The sequence below is a fragment of the Hesperophylax consimilis genome, chromosome 5, assembly GCF_061612785.1.
Source record: "Hesperophylax consimilis isolate HC1 chromosome 5, BYU_Hcon_1.0, whole genome shotgun sequence".
NCBI classification, from domain to species: Eukaryota; Metazoa; Arthropoda; class Insecta; order Trichoptera; family Limnephilidae; genus Hesperophylax; species Hesperophylax consimilis.
Window position 1 is genome coordinate 27,676,695 of NC_142840.1, and position 21,828 is coordinate 27,698,522.

The 21,828-nt window shown below is 34.9% G+C and overlaps 2 protein-coding genes across 3 annotated transcripts in view; one reads left to right on the forward strand and one right to left on the reverse strand.

The window, feature by feature from the left end:
• The window catches only part of LOC149423727 (protein O-mannosyl-transferase Tmtc3-like), a 347,668-nt gene that overhangs the window by 276,061 nt on the left and 49,779 nt on the right, over positions 1–21,828 (reverse strand). The gene's annotated exons all lie outside the window — the stretch shown is intronic.
• LOC149423729 (uncharacterized) lies at positions 1,289–3,857 on the forward strand. The gene is made up of 2 exons (XM_089631782.1): positions 1,289–2,586; positions 2,687–3,857. Exons 1-2 carry the CDS (start codon positions 1,294–1,296, stop codon positions 3,512–3,514), a joined length of 2,121 nt encoding a protein of 706 aa, XP_089487908.1. The 5' UTR covers positions 1,289–1,293; the 3' UTR covers positions 3,515–3,857.

Sequence of the window (21,828 nt, forward strand, 5' to 3'; positions counted from 1 at the left end):
GCTGAGCCGTCCAATACTGGTTTTATTTTAAATAAGCTTTAGGCACTCATACACACTATCCGTTCTACAGGCGCTCTATACAATATTTATAAGTGCCTTAAGTTTTTTATAAAAGCTTATTTAAATATAAATTTATTTTTATTTACTCTGATAAAACCATAACTACAGCATAACTTTTTTTTAGGAATGCCCCCAAAAACGAATGCCGAAAGGCAAAAAGCTTACAGAGAAAGACTGAAAAAGGAAAAGCCAAATAAATATGAGGAAATCCGAATTAAGCATTTAACAAAAGTTAAAGAAAATATCAAAAAGAAAAAAGAAATTCTTACAGAAGAAGAAAAAGAAGAGCTACGAGCAAAGTGGAGACAAGCCAATGATAAAAGAGCTGAAAGAAAGAAAATGGCTAATCCTATGACACAAGACAATAATACATTTGAAGATAGAAAAAATGATAAAAAAATCCTAAAGGAAAGACTACAAAAGCTGACTGAAGAAAATACTCGATTAAAAAGTCGAAATAAGAATTTAAGACAGTGCTGTAATCGGATGAAAAGGCAAGTGAACATTCTGAAAATATTATTGCATAAACAAACTAAAACTAATAATGATGCTATTTCCATTGAAACTACTGAAACTCCACGGTGTGACGATACACCATTAACGAAATCAAATAGTTTTTTAGAAGAAACTTTACCAAATGTGTCCACGCCAGAAAAAGATAAGGTGAAAAGAAAGCTAATTTTGCTATTTACAATTACAGATTCTTTAAAGACAGAGTTCAATAAAGCAGATCCCAGAGAAAAGAAAGTACTAAAAAAAGTAGCTACAAACCAAATAGTAAATAAACACAAATTAAAAACAGCTATTTCTAATGTTCTTGGGCTGAAAGGAAGAATTAGAATGACGAAATCAAGTAACCAAATTAAAAAGAAATACCAGAAAGAAATCAAAGATTTCTTTGAAAGAGAAGATGTAAGTAGATCTAGCGCGGGAAAAAACGAGTGCATAACGAGAAACAAAGAAAAAGTACAAAAGCGATATTTAATTGAACCAATATACAAGCTCTACAGAAAATACAGGACAGAAGGTGGTAAAGCATCTATACAAACTTTTTATCGGTTCCGACCGTTCTCCGTTGTGAAACCAAGACTTCAAGATAGGAATACTTGTGCTTGCATAAAGCATTGCAATTTATCTTTCAAAGCAAAATCGTTGAAGAAGCTAGGTTTGCTTCAAACATCTGACATTGATGAACTTATGAAAAATGTCACTAGCAGCAAATGTTTCAAATGCATGTACTCCGAGTGTTCTGAATGCAAAGATAAGAAACCAGATATTGATTTGACCATAAATGAAGATAGTCCCGTGCAGTGGCTTCAATGGAAAATGGGAATACATATCTATACTAAAATTGGAATAAAGAAATCTGAAGAAAAGCAGACAAAGAAGTATTCAAAACAAGTAGTGAAAGGAACTGTGATTACATTAGTTAAAGAATTTCAAGATGATGTACAAAAATTTAAAACTCATTACTTCAATGTTTTGCATCAGTACCTAGCATGGAAAAAGTGTATTGAAAACCTTGATGAAGACGAAGCTGCATTGATTTGTGATTTTTCAGAAAACTTTTCATGCAAGCAGTCGGAAGAAATTCAGGCTGTACACTTCGGAGGATCCAGGAATCAGGTCACATTGCACACTTGCGTACTTTACAGAAAAAATGTGAATCCCAAATCCATATGCTCCATATCCCCAAATAATGAACATGGTCCTGGAGCAATCTGGGCTCATTTGGATCCAATAATGAAACTATGCAAATACTTTAACATTAAAAAGATTCATATCTTTTCTGATAGTCCTGCAACTCAGTACCGCCAAAAACATAATTTCTTTTTGTTCCAAAAAAATATAAAAGATTACGGATTTAAATATGCAACTTGGAATTTCTTTGAAGCCTCTCATGGAAAAGGCCCAGCTGATGGGGTTGGTGGAGCATTGAAACGACAACTTGACAATCATATTTCACACGGCAATGATATAACCAACGCAAAAGAAGCATATGACTATTTAATGGTTAATAGCAAAGTAAAAATGTTTTATATAAATGAAAACGACATTCAAAAGATGACCAAAATGATACCTGAAAACATTGTTCCTATAAAAGGTACAATGAAGCTGCATCAAATTTCAACGGATGGCAACACGTCAATTAAATATAAATTGCTGAGCTGCTTTGATTGCAATAAAAATATCTGTTGCAATTGTTACTACACAAAAGAACACGAACTTCTATCCAACACCCTATCAGAACCAAAAGCACAATGTAGTTACATACGTCAAGCCTTGAAAAAACAATACCCACCAGCTAAAAGATTCAAAAGAACAAATAGTTCTACTACGACCGAAAGTGATATCAGTTTAATTTTACGTAGTGATTCAAATCTAATAGATATGGAATTTGAGAATGAAGGTCATTTAAAGATAACAGATGACGGAGAGAGTTTTAAAAACATAGGAGTGAAAGTTGATTTGAGATTAGATATTAAAGAGAAAACGCATTTTAGGATCAAAGACAAGGAAACGCAGGTAAAAATCTAATAATACCCCTTAGAATTCTGAAATTTCGAATAGTATCAATGGGATTATTAATAAAATACACTTCAATGATTATTTTTTTAATTTTTAGGACTCATCAAATAAGGAAAAAGGCAAGAAACGAAAACCCACAGAAAAAGAAAAAGCAACAATGTCATCTTCATCAAAACTTATATCTGCAAACCGTACTTTCTATGATACTGAAATAAAATGCCTCAAAGAAGAAGGATTAATAACTGAAGACGAAACATATTCTACACAACACGATGAAGAAAAAATAAAAAATAAAGGAAAAGGAAAAGGAAAAACAACAGTAAAACACCAACAAGTTATAGAAGAACAAAAATATCCCATTGATATAATACAAACAGATGACACAGAAAAACAAAGTAAAGAAATAAAAAGTCATATGATAGAAGGGTTAACCACTGATTTAAATTCAATGCCAATAATTTTTTTCGACGATTTAGTAACTGACGAAGTTATAATTACAGTTGATAAATATTTGTCGGATGCAATAACATTTAATGAAGCAGAATTTAATTTCAATAATTTTGATGACAACATCGGAGATGTTATAATAGGAAATAATAATGCCATAGAAAATAACACTGATATTGAAAATATGAATAATGAAAATGAAATTGAAGATTCTCACAAAATCAAAGATAAACCATGTGGAGTGACTATTCTTAAAAACGAAAAACTGGAAAATATCCATACAAAAAAGAAAGTGGTTCGTAAGGGCCTTATCTCTAAATCTCTATCACTAAATGACTATATTCATGCGCCAAAGCGGAGTGATAAACCAAAGACTGAAAAACTGACTGTGAAACCAAATGTGTCTTGGAAAGATTTCAATTATTATAAAGATGAGGAAGAAATTTATAAAACGCTAATGGATAGTGATTCAAACTAAATAATTGTATGTTATTAAATTTTTAATAGTTTAAACAGTGCCTGTTCTTTAACTTCTTAAGATTTGTTGAATATCGTGTTAGGTACTTAAATTTGGGAGCTGATAATTTGATTAAAAAAAAAATATTTGTACTCCCTTGTTTTTTTTAAGCCCCTTACAACGGGTATAACAAAATACAAGTATTTGGGTCGTGAGTTTATGTATGTTTGTAGTATGTACAATAAATAAAAAAGTAAAGGATAATTACTTACATTTAAAAAAGACGACAACAAATTAAATTTAATAAATAATAAAAAAAGTAAAATAAAATTTGCCATTGTGTAAACAAGCCTTATGTTTACTATTTAGTTACGTCTTATGACTATTTCGTAACACTATTTCGTAACTACATTTTCGTTACGTACATTTATTTTGAGAAATACTCATTAAGGAACCTATAATACGTGGCACCATTCAGTAGGTATTCTTTTGATTATATAGTTTACGGGTGTTATTTGTGTTTTGAGTATTTTCTTGATATGTTTTTAAAGAGTGTTAATATTGTTTTGGCGTTTATGTTTTGCTGTAACTACTACATTATTTTACAAGATTATTTTTTAGTTTTGCAGATTGGATAATTTTTGGTGAAGTTATGATTTCGACAAGAAAGCGCCATGGATTTCACAAATAGTCCATTTATACCCGTAAAAATAATATTAACACTAAAATGTCTTTTAACACTAAAGCGGGTTGCAGACCAAGAGCTAAGCTAAGTTAGTTTAGCTTAGCTCGCGTAGCTGAGGTGATTCTCCATACTTGTGTGCAGACCGCAAACTATGTAAGCTAAGCTTTGTGAACTACCCGAAATATGCGAAGCTAAGTTAGTTGTGTATGCCGGCCGATGCTAACTGAGCTAAGCTGGCTCGCCCGCCTCACCCCTCGCGCTCCCCTTTGGCTCCTTTAGTTAATGTTGTCCAGTGTTGTCGAGTCTCTCGTGCGCATGACTTAGCTTTCGCTTAGTTGTTGATGTGCACGCGAACAAATTTCTAGTTTAGCTATAGCTGGCTTAGCTTAGCTGACTTAGCTTAGCTTTTGGTCTGCAACCGGCTTAATTGTCATTTTAAAAAATCTTATTTAAAAAAGTTAATTAAAAATGTTAAATCAATATGTGAATGTGAAATAAAAATGTGAAATGAGAATTTAGTAGGTAATGAAAAAAAGGAGCTGGGAAATACTTTTTTCTATGACTATGAAAATACGTGGGGAATAAGTGGCTTGAAGGACACCCGGTTCAATATGTTTGGTGAGTAAGTATATATAGACCTCAGTAAGCTGCAAGTTTTTTTTTTTTTTTTTTTTTTTCTTAGGTTTGTCAACAGTGATTCATATCAAAGCTCTCGAAATACAATTACATTAATTAAACTTGGTTGATACTATCACTAATTACAGACAAACACAACACTGTAAATAAAGAATAATGTACATGTATGCACCTACATGCATACATGTATTCACACATACATACACTTACATATACATTTCATAACAGCAACAGTAATTATTTTTTAGATCAACACGATAGGTAGCTTTAAGTCTTGTTTACGTTTGATTTGAAGGTGGCCAATGATGACATTGACAAATCAATGGAATGACTTTTATATATCTCGTTAAAATAACGGCACATTCTCGGTAAAGGTGAGTCATACCCCAGCTTAGTTTTATATTTTTTTAATATGCAACGGAATATAATGTATAAGTCGGGAACCAATTCTAGGAACGTTGAACATAATTTGATAGATTAAAAAAGGGCAGTTTATTAGAGCATTAACAATTTTGAAAAGAAAATTTAAATCAATATTTAGTCTTCTCTGTTCAAGGGTGCGTACATTGTAGAAATTTAGTCTATCGGTGTAGTGAGGAAGTGATCGAGCTCGCTTATCACAATACGCTAGGTGGTACATAAAATGTTTTTGAACCCGCTCTATTCGCTGAATATGAACTTTGTAGGTTGGACTCCATATAGAACTTGCGTACTCCAACACGTTGCGGGTGAAGGAATAGTACAGCGTATTGAACAAGATAGTACCAGCAATTATAAAAGAAAACATCAAATAGTCACAAAATAAGAAGGTAACGGTCGCAACTGGGAATCGAATTCAGATCCTATAATGTCACCGGGAATGGGTCTCTTTCGTATCACATTCCGGTATTCGGTCCGGTATTCGGTTGTCCGGTTAGGTCGCAAACAAAAAACAACGAAGTCACACTGAACAACCTTCCATGCTGTCATATACCCACAATATTTAAAAAAGAACCGTCCAATCAATAAACAAAACCGTTTTCCAATTATTTGGCTTCCAAATGCATTTCTGATTTACCGTGTCACCAGGCTCAAGTGCTGAGCAAAGTATGGCCGCAGCTGTAACCAGTGGCCGACATTCGGTGACGAGTGTTTCTCTATGGGGTGTGAACTCTGTATCAGACTGTTCAAATACTCAAAGGGCCAGAACAAAGGGGAGAAAATAAAATCGCCAACAAAGGAGGCTCACACAATAGCCAGAATTAAAGGAACTTCGAGGGAACATAATGACGACACTCTTAAGAATGGGTCACGATCCAAATGAATTATCGGACACATTTTAATTGCCTTTTTCATACCAGTCTACCTTTGAGAGAAATTTGTGACTAAAAACGATTCATGAAAGTAAAATACGGCGAGGTACCGAAAGAATTAAAATTTCAAAGGTTTTTTTCGGTATCTGTTAATATTGTAAATAATTATCATAACATCATGCTGAGCCTTTTATACTGGTAGGCGAAAACTAGACATTATTGTTTTAGTGTCGATAATTAAATGGCTTCAAGCAAGCCCTACCAAAAAATAAGATATAAATACTCCATTGATAGGAGATTAACGGTGGTGGAGTGCGGTCGTGGCGATGCAGTCGGTAGCTCGACCCCATGAGGGCGGAGACTAGTCTAAGGCAATGTAAATCACTGGTGGTGAAGTTCACGGGTCCACTTGGTCCCCCAGTGCTAGGTGGTTCGGTCCTCGTCGCCATGCGAGTAGAGGCTGGAAGATGCGTGAGGCGGAGCGTGCGCCTCGTTAAGCCGCAAAGTTCCATAAGTCGCAGGTTAGACTGGCGCATAGTGCGAGTCTCGAAGGTTCAAGGCTGTGATGCGAATGTCTCGTATAATTCTAGTAGTGCGTCTCTACACAACTTTTCCATAAAGCAAAAAGCAAATAATGCCTTTAGAATAGCATAACTCTCAAATGGTGAACTCTGGGGACATTAAACAAGAAAAAAACTCTCCATCTGAAACTTCCAGGTTAACGCTATTATTTTTGGCATCTTCCGTCAAGAACTATGGAGTTTTGAAATAATATTGATTTTGACTTCAAATAATATTGAAGAAGTTGAATTAAAAAAAGAACGTCATGAGGTTTGTTTCATATTAACTTATGTTTAAACAAATATAAAATGTTGTTAATGAAGCAATTCAGTTATGTACAATAAATAATGTATATTTCTTAATATTCTCATGTAAAGGCCCCGAAAAAGGGCGTTAATAAATAAATAAATATTTCAATGGTTAAATAAGGAATAGATAAATAACGCGATAAATGAGTGTTGAAAACAACTGCTTTCAAACAACGTATTCCTATCCGAATCATGGTATTAAATCCAGTTAACCCTTTCATCCCCAGTGTTAATTCAAATTAACATGAACTTAGTGAATTTTTTACCGTAACGGTAGCAATTTAGAAAAGTCATGTTTTTGTTTTCTTATAGCTTGTAATCTTTTCTGTGGCGTCTATTTTTTCCCCTCGGTTGATCTCCTTATTCCCGTCACAAAAACGATAAATATTTTGACATCTGCTGTTTGTTAGTTTCATCGAATTTCTGCCGTCATTGGTTACTTAATTTAAGGTGAGCTATCAATATTTTCTACTCAAATTACAAATATTTTAACGCATTAAGATGTGTTCTATAATAATAACATCAGTTCAATTCACTGTTCACAGTCATTTGCCAGAATATTGTGAATGAATTTCAATGTTCATTCAAATTAACACTGGTAGTGACGGACATGTCTTCGACTCCTAGATTATTTATTTATTTCTGAATGAATTTTAGTTAAAATGTTTTTTGTTTGTACCTTAGAGATTATCGCTACATTGTAAATGTGCATTTTTGACATGAAACAGTTATGTTTATTTTACCTTACTATTTAAAAAATACCCTTTGACATCCAATGTTAATCCAAATTAACATAGAAAAATTTCTAACAAAATTTAAATACCAAAAATTTTCAAATAATTTTCTGAGGTATCAAGCATTACATATTTTATATATGTGAAAACAATGATGCGGGTGTGAAAGGGTTAAATATAAATTTCGGCCAGTTTAACATGTCGAAATACTTAATCGTCGATTTTTTTATTACCCAGAGGCTTATTATTTAATGAATTTAAGCTCGGTTAAGAGAGTAAAAAGTCTGTCCCTTTATCTCAGAAAATTTGAAAATCTGAAAAGTTAGTCTGCAGATATTAATTCAAATTGGTAATTTTACTAATTCAAGTTGTTTTTGTTTGTCGCATGTAAATTCGCCGTACGGCACAACAACGGAGGCGTAGTTAAAATTGGATATCAGTTAATTAAAAGTTTTGATTCACACGGATGGAATAAAACGACAACAGTGCTCGAAGGCAGAATAGGCTGACGAGAATGTTACCGAGATGGAAATATCATTATCTTTGTTAGGAGATGAGTTACACGCTTCATATAATTTACCATAAATTTTATAAGATGGGGGAAATTCTAATGGCCACAGTTTAAGAACGAATTTTGTAACCGACGAAATGTATTTTGTAATCAAAACCAACTAAAATGATGACAGTTGAAATTCTAGTAACTTTATTATGGTTAATGTTTAGCCGCGTCGTGCTTACTCCCCCTTCTTGATACATCTGCTCTGATGATCGACACTGAAAATTTGTTTTAAACTCTGAAATAAAGCATACGTTGATTAAGATACTGTAATAATATGAATAATATAATGCATTAACTTGGTTTGCAAGTTTAAAGTCACTAATTGGGATTGGGGCATGTCATTAGCTACGCATTTGGTAAACCATTTACATAAAATTTTATTTATTTGTTAGTAAAGTTAGTTGTGTGGAATATGGTTGCATGTTTGTTTCCTTGTGGAGGATTTGCTTGGGCTTCTCGGGAGTTGTTCGGATACTTCGGATGTTCACACCGGTCGAGCGTATTAATCGAATTGTTCTCATGATTGGGGATACCGGCCAAAAAAGATGACTGAAGGTGGAATAGCCATAATGATAATATTTTGATAATGATTTTGATGAAACATCACATTTTAAGGTTTTACGTCAAGGTTTTTCCAAAAACCTTGCATATATAAATAACATAGGTTCCAACGGAACTCTCAACGGCAGAACCACAACACGACACAGCTTAACATCTCAAATATTATCGCAATATTTTGAATAGCAATAGTTAAAAACGTGTCTACACTATGCAAGATCTTGGTATCATGTTTGATAGTAGGCTATAAATGACCTTTACAGTTTCATTCGACGTACAGCGAGGAATTTTAGAGGCATACGGGTTGTCATAATACTTGTAAAACGCATTCGCTAGGAGTAGGCTCGAGAGTGGAAGTATTACCTTGTGTTGGAGAAGGTTCAGAATAAATTTCTAAGATTTCTTTACCCAGGGGAGTATGGCTACTATCCGTGGTTCTATCCTAATAGTTTTTTCTTAGGAACGCTCGGAATGAACCATCTTTTGGTCATGTGCACATTGTTTCACATTTCTTCAGACTGATTCATGGATGGTTCGGAAGCTCGAATATCATGGAGGGAATTGGTTATCTCCGCCACCAACAGTATAGACTGCTTTATCTCTCGGCATGCAGGACTAACTTTCCAATTGTTATGTCGGTGGAAGGAACTATCTATTCAAGTAGAATCAGTTTTTATATATACACATTTAACATCAATGAAGCGGAGTTTAAACACCAAGCTTTTTTACAGTACGTACAAAACCTGACTTTAATGTTTATTAGTTTTTTCATTTACTCTGATCAACATTATGTTTAATAATTGAAATTGTGTTATGTATTTAAAAGGAATAAAACAATTTATTGAATTGAATCTCAAACAATAACATACAGTGTAAAAAAATTGAGGAAACAGACAAAGGTTAACGATTAAATTAAAATATTAGCCAATTTCCATTAATTTGTAAGCATATACACATATAGTAGGTACCTAATGTAGACGAATAAAAAATAATAAAAAATTGTAAACATATATCGGAATAAAAATATTAAGTTATTTTGAAATACATTTGATAGTTTGACGCGATAGAGGAAATTACTTTTCAATATTTATTTTTTTAGGTGAAATAAAACATCAAATTGAAATATATAATAATTGAAAATAATAGTGTTAATATTATCTTCAATGTTTAATTGTTCGATTCCTGGATGTGACCGAATCTTTTCTTTTTCACATTTTTTGTTTGAGAGTCGTTATTATCTTCAATGAGTAATTACTTTTATTTACCAAGGAAGTTGACAATATTTTGTCAAGGCGTCTGTCTTGTCCTCGTTTCTAATATGATGGATAGCACTCACAACTTGTACAAATATGATGACTCATGAGAGTTTGTACATTTACCACTCTAATTACTATTCCCAAAACAGAGAAACAAATTAAACATTTAGCATCTCTGAATTGTATTAGCATTAGTTAACATCGATTACCTACATACCAATATTATAAATGTATTCTCTTTCTAACTATGTAATATTTATAGCAGTAGCTATTAGAAGGCTAGGGAAAGTTCATATATGCAACCCGTATCGCATTAAAACATACTAGTGAAACATCGTAGGTACGACGCATCTACCTACTCGCGATTTGCTGGTTTGTTCTCGAACGCATTTGCGCCTATATAAAGCGTCTACGTCAAGGTACCGCGCCGCCATGGGCCGTGGATCTACTATGCCCGGCGTTGCACGAACTTAAAAGAGAGGCTACAAAATATCAACGACTCCCTGGGATTACAACAGCGCCTTGGCCTTGTGATATCATCCCTGGCCTGCGCCTCCCACGCGCCTAGTCCCTGCGACATCTCCGATTGTTTGCGCCTTGGCCCTGCGCCATATTCGCCTGCCTGCATCTCTCGCACAGCGAGGTTATCCGCGCTCGCATTATCTGCCGACCAGGTCAACCCTATTTTCAGCTCTCTTACTTCACACCGGAGTACCAGGACGCCGAGCACATTCGCTGTGAGTTGATAAAGGATGCTAGAAAGGAAATGTTGGATGGTTTGAGAGGGATTACAAGTCCGGCGTGGATTGCCGATCTCCTGTCGGACAGAGAGAATTTTGAATGCCTTATAAGTTTGTAAAGTCCTGGGTAGAGAGATGGCCTGTGCTGTTACTGACTTTCTGATTTGAAGCCTTAAAAGTTCCATGCTGTGTTGAATCAGATGACTTCACAGTCGCTGTCAATTTCTCCATAATGATTCGCAATGGCGCTGCGGACAGGGATGGTTGACGTCAGGGGCATTTTGACGTGAGGGTTTGAAAATAATTTTTATAAATTGGTTTATTATTATTGTAATTATTTGATAAACAATAAAATTATACATTCAGAATCAACTTAATGTATTTAGTTGATATTTTTTTTACTCGAAGTTCGGAACTCGGCGAGTCAGGCGGGTCAAAATCATTAAAGGAAAGTTCTGAAAAAAATATTGTGACAAAACTACGAAGGGAAAAAGTGTAATGTTCACATCAAGAGAAAATATGTTCTACTTATGTAGAAGATGTTTATATAGGTAGTACGTATAATTTGAGTTTCTTGATATATACGCCGGGAATTGGGGTTAAGTAATTCCAGCAATGTAACGGATTCATTATGCAGTGACTGATAGAGGAACTTAGAAAATGTCATTAAGACTTGAAAATTATACGCAATTCAGATTGTAAGCATTTACATACGTAATAAGATCCACAGCGCGCGGGAGTTGGCGAGACAGGGCCGGATGGGGCGGCAGTTTACGCTTGCCAAGAATGCCTACTTTTAGAAACACATAGATTAACATACGATATCCCGGTAAATCCAGAAAAAACCGTCCAATTCATGCACATAGAATCGGATTATCCAAGAGATACATCTATATTGCAAAACGGGTGGGATTTATACATTGCTAATTATAACGAAGGTAACACGAACCACTGTTGATATAAAACTGCGCGCACTAAGGCCACCAACGTTTACTCATTCTATTGCAAATAGTACCTACGCAAAGTGGCACCCCGCCTTTGATTCTACCTTCACACCAAACGCAAAACTTTCATTGGCTACGCCACTTTGATAGTCGGTGCAAATTGGTCGTAGCTCGGCGACAGTCGGAAGAATTCCATAATGAAATGTGCCCCTGACTTAGTACCCTTTGTTTCTACACTATTTAGCACGCGGTCTGTCTCTTACACTTGTCTGAAATTGTATATCGCCATCCCAATTGATATTAGGAAACTATTGATAGTGTATGGAAATAAAGAACCAAATTGGGCTCACACTTGGATCACGAAAGACACCCACAATCGTGTTATTCTTTATTCTATGGCGAATGTGCTAATATGAATCTACTTTGGTATAATAAATTTGTATCATTTTTTTTAAACATAATGGATTTGTATTCATTTGATCGACAAAATGAAGTTTGTAGCCCGTAAGCTATAAATAAAGACTGAGTCAAAACCGTAATATCTTTTCTGAGTAGTGTTAACACTTCCGGGCAATGAGGTTCCGGGAGAAATGAAGGGGCCTCAAGAAATCTGACGTTAAACAACGACGTGAAAGAAGAATTCAAATGTCAGTCGTGTTTTGATGATAAAAAATGATAAAAAACACCGAATAAAAACTGTGACTCATCGGAATCCGATCAAGACGATTCCATGGATAGATTGACAACTATGGTGACGTAACCTGACGCAAAATTGTAGGGCGTGACTTAACACTTAAAATTGGGCCCGTTTTAGTAATAAAACAAACATTTAAAAATAATCTACCATGAGAAGCAGCTAAAAGTCATACAGCTTTCATTTTGGGAAGCAGATATGGGCTCCGCCACCCCGGGAACTATTCATTGGATAACCAACACCTCTACCATGGATCACCCCAAGTAGTTGGCTACGTTTGAAGATTTAGCAGGGGTGCAGGGTTCATGGGGTGAGATTGTCTAGGTCTTGGCAGGTGGATGCTTCGGCCCACCTACTGTGTGGCGAGCCGGATTCGGAGACTGGTTGAGGGAGAACTTTTTACCTCTCCAGCCGAGCCATCACCTTGCAATGCAGTGGGACGGATGAATTCACAGATTCATACCCACCCCTCATACTTTTTTCCTTCCTTTCCTTAAAAAAAACCCTCCACACAGCAGCCCGAAATATGTCATAGGCCCTGAGGGAAATTATTTTCCTCGGGGTCTCGTGTATGGAACTAATGTAAAAAGTGATGATTGTAGGAAACGAAGAAAGAAATACTGAAATTATTAGATGGCAAGTTGTAAATGTAATAGGACATATTTGAGCAGCTGTTGGGTGGCGATGAACGGTTCGCCACTGTTTGAGGAGAGGTGGTAGTGGCAGTAGCAAGGCTTTGCAGTGGCACTATATCACGTTTGATTGCCACGTGTCATCCAATAGGATACATTGCGTAATAGATAGATGATTACGAACGTATTGTTCTGCTGAATACTGCTTCATGGTTACCTTCCTACTGATTCGAATCAAAATTATGTAACGTGACTTCACTAATACGCGTAAGAAAAAAATGCCTGTACATTTTTACTAAAAATGATTAACTACGAGTTAGACCATTGTGAACTACTGTTTTTCGTCATAATCAAAACATTTCTTCACTACCCTGCCACAGTTTAAGTGATGATAATGTATGAGTAATATAATTATGTAGTAATGTATTATATATAAGTAATGATTTATAGAAATAGCTTTACATACCAACAACCTACTGCGCACAATGTAACACAAATGATAAACGTAATATTACATGGCATAAACATTGACTGTTCTATCCCGAGGTATTCCGACATGATTTATTTTGAAAATTATTTAATACCTTATTTTCCTGATCGAATTATTTTTTGTGTTGCTTTTTCACTGTGCATAATTTCATTAAAAAACAATGAAAACTACAAAACATTGTGAACGAAATTTGTTGATTTACTTCCACACTCTTTCAACAAATGCAAATAAAATAAACACTTTATGAAAAATATGTCTAAATAATATGAAAACAAGTGGGTGAAAATGGATTCTAACGGAAATGCTTAGTTGAAAACTTGCACAGCCGAAGTCTCCGATCAAACCCGGGTTCGGAACATGGTATCCCCTAACCCCTGCGGATACTTTGAGCTTCTCACACGGACAGGGAATATAGCCCACAGCGGAGTCTCAAGCTCCAACTTTCTTTCCATCATGCAAAAAACATGGACCAGAACTCACTCGGAATTTAAATAAGAAATAGGAAATGTAAAAAAAATCTGCGAAATACCATTTTCGAGAAAATAAAGCAGGGGTATTTGTTAGGGTTTTGTTACTCCAATGCCCAGACTTGGCGGGCTGCTCGCCGGAGCGCGTCGAATTTTAAGAGAAAACACTGAAGGCAAAGGGCTAGAGAAATTGTTTTCTCTCGATTTATGTAAAATTCGTATAGCCCCAGATCAGGCCGAGAACATGTCGAGAAAAAAAACTGGCGGGATGAAAGGATAATGGGAAAAAAGTGATTTTCAGTTTGTTGCAGACTTGTCGATGAAAAATTGTTTGTCCAGATAAATACGGCGAGAAGATTGCAAGTTTTCTACGAAAAACGTGCACAAAGGTTTGGGGTAAAATAAGAGAATTCTTATATTATGAATGTGTAGCTGGAATTATGATTGAAAAAAGTAAGTTCAACTTCAAGTATCGTCATGGTCAGAGTCTACCATTAAGAATATAAGTTTCCAAAACCAAATAGAGCTACTAGGCCAAATATATTAAAATTTTGAAACAATACTACCGGGACTAATTACCAGATATGTGGACCTAGTTCTAGCCTTTATACACAAATATCGACACATTTAATATAAATTTACCCGTATTTAATAGATACCTGAATGATATTGTAAATGGACATGGTCCGTTAATAAATAAATATTATTAGGTAACATAATATTATTATTATTCACTAGCAGCGCGTAGGAGCTATATTATACTTTTACATTCTTTCTATTTATCCACAATGAAAAAACTTGTTCCTCTGTTTTCTTTTCTTTATGTATTTGTAAATTGTAAATTATGTTACACCTACATTATTATATTATAAATTATGTTACACCTACATTATTATTACACCTACATTATTATATTACTTTTTATGCTATTTGCAACTTAAAATTTGGATTTATCTTTCTATTTTCTCTTTCTTATATACTATAATATAAACTTAAATGTATTGTATTTGTAATAATAATATAATTTTTTCAGTATTTTATTTGTTATCTAAACCTTTAAAACTTTTTTTGTTTTCAGTTACATTCATTAAATCATGTAAAATGTAAAAATATAGTGTAAAAATAAAAGACCATCAGGGGGTTGAAGATTTATAAAAAAAAATTAAAAAAATAGGCATCCCAAGGTCCTACTGGATCTGGGCATTTAGGGACTCATATTATGAATATAGAATAAAATAAATTGGGAGACGGTTGTGATTTGAAATTTTCACGGCTAAAAGTATTGTAGTGATTTATTTTAGGGGTATTATGCCGTGTTGCGCTACCTCCTTCTTTGGCCAGCGTTTCGGACAGCATTACGGTGTCCAAAATCAGGACAGATATAATGATGGACACTGTAATGCTGTCCAAAAAGTTGGCTAACGTCGGAGGTAGCGCAACATGGCATAATACCCCAAAAATAAATCACTATAAAATTGTGAGACATTTATACCACCGTCAGCATATGAATAAAAAGTCACAGAAATGCTGGGTTTTCGTTATTATTGCTGGTCCGAAACCCAGAAACATAACAGCAGGGACGTAATAATAATTCCGCCCGTGGCGCCACGTGGCGAGGGATGTAAATTAGAATCACGGCACAAAGGGCCGGGCTGCAGGCCTCGGGGTGAAGGCTTACTAGGGCAAAGGGTGGGTCACCATAAAATTCACACGTTTTTCGACTAAAGCTCCGTAAAGGGATTAAACGTGCTCAATAGTGCAACAGATATTTTTCTTTCTAACTGTTAAATTTTTAGTTTAAAAATAATTTCTGGGTTCGGGTAATTTTTGCCATCATTTGATGATTTTTAAAAGATTATCAGTGAAATAAAGGTTATCTTTGGCTAAACTCGATTTGATTTTTGTGATTTGTTGGGGTATTAAGCTTAAGAGTGAAAAAAGACAGTGGTGTAAATAATAACACTTGTACACATTTAATTAAAATAAAACGATTTGAACACGATATTGAAAAATTGACTGTATATAGCCTGGCTATAACTTGTGATATAACATATATATATAACTTATGATATTGCATAAATCGTGTATTTCATAAAAACCTTGCTCAGAAATCATAATATTACTGATGTATATTTTTGTGCTATCTGTCATTGCTTTATTCAGTTTTATATAAGTATGTAAAAAAAAAATTAAGAATGACTTTTGGTTATTGTACACACTACGGTCACATAGTCAACGATGTACTAAAGAAAATACTAAAATTCGTGTACTAGTAATTGTACTAGTAATAGTAATTTACAAAGTAAAGTAATAAGGCAAGATCATTATAATAATATAAACGAAGACAGCATTACTGAGAAAGTTGGAGCAATAAGACGGCGACGTACTCGTTCATATTCTGAAATGTAACGAACTCCAGCAGTTATTCCCGACCTGGGCTGGAAACACTTAAGAACTCCATGCAAGCTCAGAGAATTCAATGGTCTGGAGTTAACTGCAAATTTATTCGAAATATGAACTGACTTAAAATACATAATATCCTCGTGACGTCACAGACGGGAGGCAGGAGGTGGTGGGCGGAGAGGAGAACGGGGTGCGCCGTGGCACAGGGTGAATCGTCTCTTTTAGACATTTTAGAAACTTCCCCGTCGCGCTTATTAATCATTCCTCGAACTTGTTGGGGGGTGAGGAGCTTAGTTGGGTCTGACTTTCATCGCTTCCTAGTTGTGTTGTTGCGATGAAGGCCGAGATAAGGAATGTGGGTTGTGTTATTTGAGGGGATCAACAAAGACACACAAAGGTGCGGACGTGTTATAAAATACTTACGAAATCCGTACTGAAAGAGATAAGGCGAAAGGTTTGCTTTATGATTTAAGGAAGATAGGGCGCAGGGAAGGAAGATGCCAAACATTTCATCGGTAGGTACGCAAACCGTAAAAGTTGGGTGGCTGAGAAAACCACCGCAATTTATCCGATGGATGTTCGAGGGACGGATTACTGGAAGATTGATTATTTGCTTTCAACTTGCAAAATAATGCATGGTCAATAATAATAACGACATAAATAGGAGTTATGATCAAATAAGATGGACTGGAATATTGACTGGATTTTGTGACCTACCTACAAAAAGACTGAAAAATTCTAAGCATGTAATATTTTGTTTATGTTTTACACCAAAACAAAATACAGAAAATATTGTTAGGATTGTGTAGAAAATTTTTTAATGATTATTCATAAAATCTGAAATCATAATACCGTTTCCTATTTGGCGAAAAGAGACGGTATACCGTTGGGTATGTAATTGGGAATTAGACACGATTATAAGACATCGTACCTACTTATATGTATTATAGGATTGTTTTAAGCCAACTACCACGAACTGAACACCCATACGGATAATGGCTAAACTTAATGTTACGATACAATATTTACAACGGTTCTAGCAGCATTCACCGCCCACGAATCACCACGATAATTTCACCACTGAACATTCGCCGCGGGTACATTTGCCGCATGTAATAGATAAAATATCAAAATATTGAGAAGGACTGTTTGTATTAAATTAATCGTTACAAGTTAATCAATAAAAAAGCAACTCATCCCAACGCTCCCGAGTAATGGCAAATCATTTTCCCTGTGGTAAAGTGTGCGCAGTGAACTTTCAGCGGTGAATTTTCCGGATCCCATTTACAATAACATCCGTCAGTTCACAGTTTTCTGTCACTACCTCTTTAGTAAAATATATTCTAATAAATTTTCAGATACTTTTCAAAGCCAGCTTTATGTACCTATAAGTGATGTATGGAAATCGTTTTAATTAGGTCCTCAACACCTTTATAATCCGATAATAATTACTTAAACGCTAGATTGTCAGCGATAAATTAGGGATTCGAGAAATTGGCGGCATAACGAGCACAAATGCAGGGGATTTGTAAAGGGATTGCGACAAGCCGGCAAACGGAAACACTGGCGCAGGCTATAAACTTTATCGGGGTAATTGGCCGAAGTTTGCGCCGTATGACCGGGCTGACTTGCACCGCTGATCAAATTAGTGACCGCCTTTATCTGCGGCACTAAAATGATCGGGGGGGGGGACTTGGTTCAAATGTGTGCCCCACAATTCCAACCCCAAAACTCCACCTGAATTGTTCCCACTCCTCGATTGTCCCGGTCTCCCCTATTGTACACCTGGTCTGGGCTTGTCTAGCGGTATTCGAACCTAGAATGGAAGAGTATGAGGCGGTGCGGTCTGATTTGGAGAAGAGGAGGGAGAGAATAGCAACTATTGAGAGGAATATTTCACGAGCAGACCATTTAATTTCATGGCGCGAACCTAACCTACAACATAATATTATCCATAGATGTGTAAAATAATATTTTGAATGCTATAAATTATGGATGTAGGTAGGGATGAAGGGTGGTATCTTGTTTCCAATCGATACGAGGAAAGTTAATTCCGTATTTAATACTGATATGAAATAAAAGAACTGAACATTTTGTCGGAATAAAAACGAGTACCCCTATGTGAGTGTTTGTTCTTATGTTTCAAAGCATAGGTGATCTGAATCTTCTATGTCTTTACGTCAATAAACTGCTGTCCAGGTTGCCATTCTCCATTCGCATTATATCCCTAGATGCGGGCGGGCCATTGAATCAATGCATACAGTTTGGCAGAAACGTTGGCTTGGCATATATATGGCCGTTATCAAATTTTATCACAGTCATAATATAATTGCAACGAGTATATACCTCCATAGCTAACTAGCTGCTTTCGCGAGACTTTGCTTACGATCCACACGTATACTTGTATGAATGCAACTTTGGGGTTTGTTTCAATACCTCCAAACTGAAACAAGTTCCATTTCTACCTGGATGATGGTTGAAAAGTTGGGCGAGATGTTTGCTAGATGTAATGAAAACCTGCTGAATATTATGTATCTTCTATCTTCCCCCGTGTGTGTTCTCCTGATACGAGGACGCGGGGATCTGGCATACTATTTGGAGTGTAAGCCTTCAGTCGTGTGTGTGTCGAAATTGTAGAATCTAGAATCTTAACTTTAGCAGAGTTTTGAATTCTCCATAACAACGACTAAGGTGTTCTTGCGAGCTTCAAACTTTGAAATTTCTAGGACTATGCTAGAAACGATTTGTTTTTGTGCACAGTTTGGCGGTACCAACGAACTTGAACATCAACATTGTATAACTCTATGAATATTACCAGAATAGGAAGGTACCATGTGTATGATATCGTTTTTATGCGATCCAAAACAAATAAGAAATTAAAAAAATATATATTTGTGTGCTTGATTTTATTTGAAAGCTTCCTAGCCGGGGGCTCATTCATAACAATATCCGATAACACATATGATAGTAAAAACATTGTCGAATTAACAAAAAAAATATATTCATCAACAGAAAAATTGTTTTCGATGGGTTGTTGAAAACGAGAATTTTGAATTCTGTGCTATCTACGTCAAAGCCGGCGAATCCAATTAGTTCCAACTAGTTCCAACTAGTTCCAACTAGTTCCAACTAGTTCCAACTAGTTCCAACTAGTTCCAACTAGTTCCAACTAGTGGAAACGCTGAAATTCGCACGGCAGTATTTGCCCGCTACAATAATTGATAAGCAATAACAGATATGACCGGCGGAAGTGAGCCGCGGGATCAGGTATTCTGGGGTAAGTTTGATCGTTAATTATTATTCGATCGGAAAACCATTCGCGGCTTGCGGAAGAACGTCACCATAAACTAGTGCCAGCTAATCGGCAAAGTTTAAACCCGACTGCGTACGTGACAAATGGTGTTTACGATTTGCCTAAAATGACAAGAGAGATCAACATCCAATACGGGTTTGTTTATATGTAATGCTCTGTCGACCAACACGTGGTGTTCCTACTCGAGGTAGTAGCAGTTCGTCTGACTTGTTTTCTCTAACGATTCTCTAGTTGATTCAAATATAACCATTTAAATTTCTCTGCCGTAAGTAACTTATGATTTTTCATGTTTACATTTATAGTAATTTTTACCAATAATAAACAATAAATAATAATAATAAATTTTCGACGTTCTATTAAACTATCCATATCGGAGGACAAGTTATTTTAGGAGCATAATCAATTTTCCAAGCGGCATAACCGATGGTGGGTTAGGTCTGAATATCAGAACAAAAGTTCTGTTCCTGCGCGATCTGCTGAAATCGTCTGGAACATAAGTGTCAAATTTTCGTATTATATCAGGAAAACAGAAGGCGTTGAGCAGCTTTATAAATAGTTTTTTATTTGTACGCCCACTTTGATTCTTTTGAAAATTTTGCTCTTTTATGTGTATATTGAAATGTTAACTATTTTGTACATAAGGGTTGTAAACAATAGTTGACAAAAAAACATGGTTAACAATTGATAAAAAAAAAATTAATTATTATAAACTGAAATTATTTGAAATAATAATGACGTAAAAAAATATTTAAATATGTTACATATAACATCAAATAAGTTACATTAAAAACGTCCATATAATCGGTATGTTCATTTGTTGTGAGGTGAGGAATTGGCGAGTTTACTCCATAATTTGTTAGTGAATATTGAAATAAGTCCTTATGCCTAGTGTGTCGAGCAGGTACTCATAGTTATTATTGAAAAAAGTTTTGCAGACAGTTTATAGTTAACAATTGATTGTGGACAAACCTGTAAGACAAATACGTTGGACGACAGATCTGATAAGGAGGTAAATTCTGCAATACATTTCAATTACAGCACCCATACATTCTACACTTTAACCCCCTAATCTCCCTTCACTCATCCCTCACATGACTCAATTGACTTAATTCATATAAAAAAATAATACTTATCAATGTTTAAACTTATTATTACTATTATGAATATTATGAAAATCTTTAATCTGTCGACTTCACCCGCTATAACACAGGGGGCGTTCCTAGCATGGTGGTTGAAATAACATTCAAAATGTATCATCCAATGCAAATTGTCTTCGAAATAAAAAAAATAATATTAAAAGATGTATAGACGAGTTAGTTAGCAATTTGACGAGTTATTGCTGTTATTTGATACATGATTTCACGCAGGCAAAAGATATAATTTTTACAGTTAACATATTTTTTAATGATAAACTAATGTTTATAAGACAAGGTTTTATGCATAGCATAAATGATAACAAATAATTATAAGCAATATTTAGTCGCCTGAAATATCAATACAAATTGAAAATATCTCCCGAGGAAAAATAAATGTAAATGTAATAAAAATTTTTTTTGGAAATATTTCAATTTGTATTGATATTTTAGGCGAAAAATTATTGCTGAAAATCATTAGTTATATTTTTACCTAAAGCGCTTTTCGCTGAGTAATCCCTTCCGATAATCACATCAGTTTCAAAAGTTTTTCGATGTTCGTAATATAAGGCGGAGTGATTGAAGCAATTATATGTAATATTAAGCTTATAGGTACATTCCACACATAGTGAAAATATTAACATTTTTTACCTTAATGCGAAGGGGTGGCTATTATCCACATAAAAGCATTCTTCACTTAGTAGTAATGGATATAAAATGACATAAAATTGGTTTCATTTCAAAAAGAGATTATGCAGGTATATTATATCACGTTATATTGACAGGAAAACGAGTAAGTAAGTACTTAAATACGTTCAAAGGAAAATAATAGTTGTTTAGTTCATTGCGAAAAACAATTTTTTTACAAAACAAAACATACCTACTTATCGTTGCGGGGAGATATTTCTGCACCAGACGAATACTAATCAA

Coding starts and splice junctions, on each gene's coding strand:
- LOC149423729 (XM_089631782.1), top strand. CDS start 1,294: ATGTACTCCGAGTGTTCTGAATGCAAAGATAAGAAACCAGATATTGAT. Junction 2,587..2,686: donor TCAAAGACAAGGAAACGCAG/GTAAAAATCTAA, acceptor TTTAATTTTTAG/GACTCATCAAATAAGGAAAA.